Source organism: Rhagoletis pomonella, unplaced genomic scaffold, assembly GCF_013731165.1.
Source record: "Rhagoletis pomonella isolate Grant_MI unplaced genomic scaffold, Rhpom_1.0 Rhpom_scaffold_00008, whole genome shotgun sequence".
NCBI classification, from domain to species: Eukaryota; Metazoa; Arthropoda; class Insecta; order Diptera; family Tephritidae; genus Rhagoletis; species Rhagoletis pomonella.
The window spans coordinates 43342667-43347574 of NW_023458562.1; the positions used below are offsets into that span (position 1 = coordinate 43342667).

Consider the following 4908-nt stretch of genomic DNA (forward strand, 5'->3'; position numbering starts at 1 on the left):
TCGACCCTGTTGTCATGCTTCGTCGGATCGGACAGTGACCTCAGGGTTCGCCAAAGCTGATTCACACCAGAGGTGAAGTTACAGGTCTTCAGATGCTCTTCCCACTTCTTCCGCTTATGTACGTTCACTAGTTGCCGAATCTCCGCGTTGAGATCCCTGATACGAGGATCTCCGGGATCGGCCTGACGAAGGCTGTCACGCTCATCGGTTTGAACAGCCGCTTCAGAAGGGAAATTTGGACGTGGGTCCGTTATGCATCCTGCCGGTACGAAGCGAGCTGCAGCAGCGGTGACAGCCTGCGGAACTTACGTTCACCAAGGTGCACGTCGGTTGGTGTGGGGAGCGCAGCGAAGGTATTTTCAGTAAATTCCGCGAAGCCTTTCCAATCAGCTTTAGAAAAATTGATATAGGTCCGGTGTTCCGCGGAAGCAAAGTCGGTTGGTTTATCGATCGAGATGACTATGGGCAGATGGTCTGATGCCAAAGTCAGCATAGGTCGCCATGATATGCTGTTTATCATACCAGCGATGACTATTGTTATGGCTGGCGAGCTGCAGCAGCTGCCCATAATCCTGGTGGTGCGTCGTCGTTCATTGTGCAGAATGTCGAATCTTCTATCTGCTCAGCAAAGTCAGTTCCCCTACGATCGTTTGACAGGCTTCAGTGCCAAAGATCGTGGTGCGCATTAAAGTCACCTACTACCATACGGTTTTCACCTCTTAGGAGCGCACCTATATCAGGGTGATATCCTGCCGGGAAGAAGGTGACAGGGTGACAGGGGGTATGTACACGTTAAATATTTCGGCATCAACATCGCCTCACCTAAACGGGGTTAGATCGCCGAAACAACAGCCCTTGGTCGGGTAAAACCCGAGTCATTCCGCTACGTAGAACCGGCTGCCGTGGGAATGTTTGTATCATGATCGTTATTGTCTCTGTAAAGAAGTGATATTCTGCAAGGAGAAAAAAATATATATACATATATACACTGCCGGAACAAAGTATTGGCACAGCAAATTTTTCACAATATATGTATGTATGCAACAATTTTTATTCTAATATTTTTCCGTCAATTTTGTATAAAAATATGATTCATTCTACAATAAAAAACTTAAAATTATAGGTCCTAAACTTTGTGCAAAACTCGCGAAAATTCAGCAAATTTTCATCAAAATTTTGAACTTTTTAAAAAGATTTTTTACAATTTTTTTGAGTATGCAGTTTTGCAGCCCATTAAATTCTAGTAAAAAAATGTAAGTTCGGAGTTAGTGAAAAGTCGCGTTGTTTTTTGAGAATTTTTTTGTTGAATGTGTTTTGCGTTTTTTTCCATGTAAAGTATTTTCGAAAATTTTTTTGTATGGAAGAGATTGCGTGAAAAAGTTGCCAAACATCGACAGTAATTCCCAGCTACTTAAAACTTGCACTTTATTGTAATAAAATTGATTGGGCTACAAATATGCATACTCAAAAAAATTCTAAAATATCTGATTAAAAAGATGAAAATTGTCATGAAAATTTGCTGAATTTTTGCGATTTTTGAACAAAGTTTAGGAATAATATTTTTATGTTTTTTGTTGTAGAATGAACCATATTTTTATACGAAATTTGCGGAAAAATATTAGAATGAAAATTGTTGCATATATTGTGAAAAATTTGCTGTGCCAATACTTTCTTCCGGCAGTGTATGTATATTTCAAAATCCAAATTGCGAATCTTGTAATACAATTGAAAATACTGAACATATGTAAAAAATATCACAATTCACGTGACAAATACCCAATACTCAAAAATACTTCATCATTAATTGAATTTCGTCAAAATATTAGTGGCAGAGCATATACTTAAATCTATAAGTAATTTTTTAAAGGACATTGAAATTAATTTATAATTTTACAAATTAATCTAAAATTGGAAATGGCGTTTTAAGTTTTTTTGTTGGCCAATTAATTCTTCTTATAACGAATTAGGAAGTAACTTTAAATTACAAAAAAAAGTAGTCATATTATACATCAAACCAAAGGAAATTAAATATATGTACATTTTAGAAAATATATTTTTTGGAAACAAATCCGTAAAAACATTTTTTTTCATATATTTTTATTAAGTCTCTATTTCCACAAATATAGCCAAATTCACACACAGCCTTATCATGAGTTTCATTTTCCCCGAACTGGTTCACTTTTCACTCTTCGTTTTCATGATTTTACTATGGTCGGATGACAAATTTTCCGGGTGAATTTTTTTTCAGGCGAAACTCAGTTTAAGGCAGAATATGTATATCAAACGAAAGAGATTTTCCGTTTTTCTCTATCGAAACGGTTCTTTAATTACGCCAATTCACTTCCGACTAAATTTCAACCAGACACTTTGAACTCAAATTGAAGAGATACTTCAAGAACCACAATAGCCCAACTTGGCATTGGCTACCGCAGCAGGACTAAACGCCGATGTGCCAAATGAGTGTCCGGCATGCGGAGAGACCCCTCACGACTCGAAACATCTCTTCGCATGACCGGAAAACCCGACAACCCTAACGGCTTTGTCCCTGTGGACCGACCCAGTGGAGGCTCCACGCTGGGCTGCCGTTAGTGGAACTTGACGACAACGACTGAGATATCAACTGATCTGGGCGGGGTTGTTGTAGCCGCCGCTACAACAACAACTCAAATTGAATGGGGTTGAAACCCACTCGCATATGAATTGCAGAACCTACCTTTACAAGATCCCTTTCAGACACGTCAAGTCCAGTATTGCCGCGCCCGCAAATAAAGTTAAACAAAATCCTTCAAAAAGTTTATCAAATCCCGTTTAAATTAAGCAACTTATTTAACGGGTCTTATTAAAACGGAAAATGCTTTCTGTTACTTTTAATTTCTTCCTGAGCTTGGTAAATTGGTTATAGAAATAAAAAGTAAGCAAGTCAGTAAGTAAAGACTCTCTAGCGCTGAGTTTTGTCGTCAAAAATAAGGACTTTATAACACATTTACTAGAAAATGGACACGTGGGGTAACGATCGCAAAACGGTTAATCGAATACACAGTCATATATATTGTTTAGATTATTTACTTTTTCCCACCAAGTCGTTTAGGGTTTAAGACGTGCGCGCAAATTCAAATAAGCACACTGGAAATTAATATACACACAACTGCAGTTTAAACAGAATAGTTTACTTCTTCTTCGACACACCAACAGTGCGACCGCGGCGACCGGTAGTCTTTGTGTGCTGACCGCGCACACGCAGGCCCCAGTAGTGACGTAGACCACGGTGAGAGCGGATTTTCTTCAAGCGCTCCAAATCTTCACGCAATTTCGAATCCAAATTGCTTGATGTCAATTGTGTGTACTTGCCATCAATGATATCCTTTTGTCTGTTAAGGAACCAGTTGGGCACTTTGTATTGCAATGGGTTAGAAATGATGGTGACAATCTTGTCAACCTGAAACGAAGAATAAAATTTGTTATTGATATTTTCCACATAATTTACGCAGTCATGATTAATGATTATTGAATCATGTTACCCAGTTACCTCCTCCTCAGTGCATTCTCCAGCGCGTTTAGTCAGATCTACATCAGCCTTCTTCAAAACAATGTTGGAGTAACGGCGACCCACACCCTTAATAGCAGTCATGGCAATACCAACTTTACGTTTGCCATCGATGTTCGTATTCATGATACGAAGAATGTGTTGGAACTTATCTGGAACAACGAGCGACTGTAATAAAACATAGCAATTAGTATAGAATTCACTATGGACAAGTTTTCTAAGGTCAATTCCTGTGTTGACTGAATCGAACATTAGCATTGGTTGTTTCATCAACGTTTTATCTCAGTATTTTATGCACATCATTCAGTTTTTACAGGAAAACTTCCTTATGGAGTTCGTTTTCTCATTTCGCAAAAGAAATGTTTCAATTAGTTTAAAGATTCTATAGAAAAATTACGATATATTCACGCCACCCACCATTTTGCACTTTGTTAAGCGACCGAGTTCAAGCCGAAAAAGACAGAAGGACGGAAACAAACGAAACTTCAAATAAATGTAACGAGTTCGCCATGTTCGATGTATTTTCACTCGTCAATCATCCTATGGTGAGTAGGTGACATCAAGAGTGTGTTAAACAATGTGATATTTCGAATTTGACCAAAAGATGGCGCTAACTTAATTCGAATTTAGTGCTAACTTTATTAATTCATTAGCATTTTTCTGCAGGGTTGCAAATTAGCAAGGTGCACTTGATAATTAATATTTTTGATGATGCATTTACGAACGTCATTTTCTGCAGTTATTCGAAAAAATTTGTTTGATAATTGGTATTTTGAGTACGCGGTTTTATAGCCATTCGTTTTAGAATTATTAGAAAAAAAGGCCTTATTTTTGAAATTTTGACATGAAATGATAATAAAACTGTCTGCTTGCTGCTAGATAATTTTCTGAAACAGCTGCCAAAGGGAAGGTATTCTTAGAAAATACCTGGCTGCAAGCGGGCATACAAGCCCTGCGGAATGGTAGCGCACACTGCTAGCCACTACACCACAGCGGCCGCCGTAGAACTGTATTATTTCAACTTTAAATCAATTTTACATATTTTTCGGTGAAAGTTCCGTTCATTTACTTAACTACAAAACCTCCACAGAATATCAGAAAATCAACATTTTCTTGATTACGATTACGTTAATTGTCATCATACTATTTTTAGAATTACAATTAAAATCATCGTTATCACAATTTTCATGATTACAATTACTGTAGTGTGTTTTTTTGCAAATAACTCTTTAATAAACTAAAAATATTATTGCCCACTAATGCTTACAGCGAATTTAGAGTTACTCAGTGACTTTTACATCGCGTTAAAACGTCTGTACTGAACATTCATCCTCTTCACACTTCCACTCGAACAATTGGCCGTG

At 37.7% G+C, this 4908-nt stretch overlaps 1 protein-coding gene across 1 annotated transcript; it reads right to left on the minus strand.

Moving 5' to 3' along the window:
- Positions 1–3045: 3045 nt before the first annotated feature.
- On the minus strand, positions 3046–4068 carry LOC118744907 (40S ribosomal protein S18). The gene is made up of 3 exons (XM_036478336.1): positions 3962–4068; positions 3527–3712; positions 3046–3436 (listed from the first exon to the last, which is right to left on the minus strand). The coding sequence occupies exons 1-3, from the start codon at positions 3962–3964 to the stop codon at positions 3167–3169; spliced, it is 459 nt and encodes a 152-aa protein (XP_036334229.1). The 5' UTR covers positions 3965–4068; the 3' UTR covers positions 3046–3166.
- Positions 4069–4908: the final 840 nt, after the last annotated feature.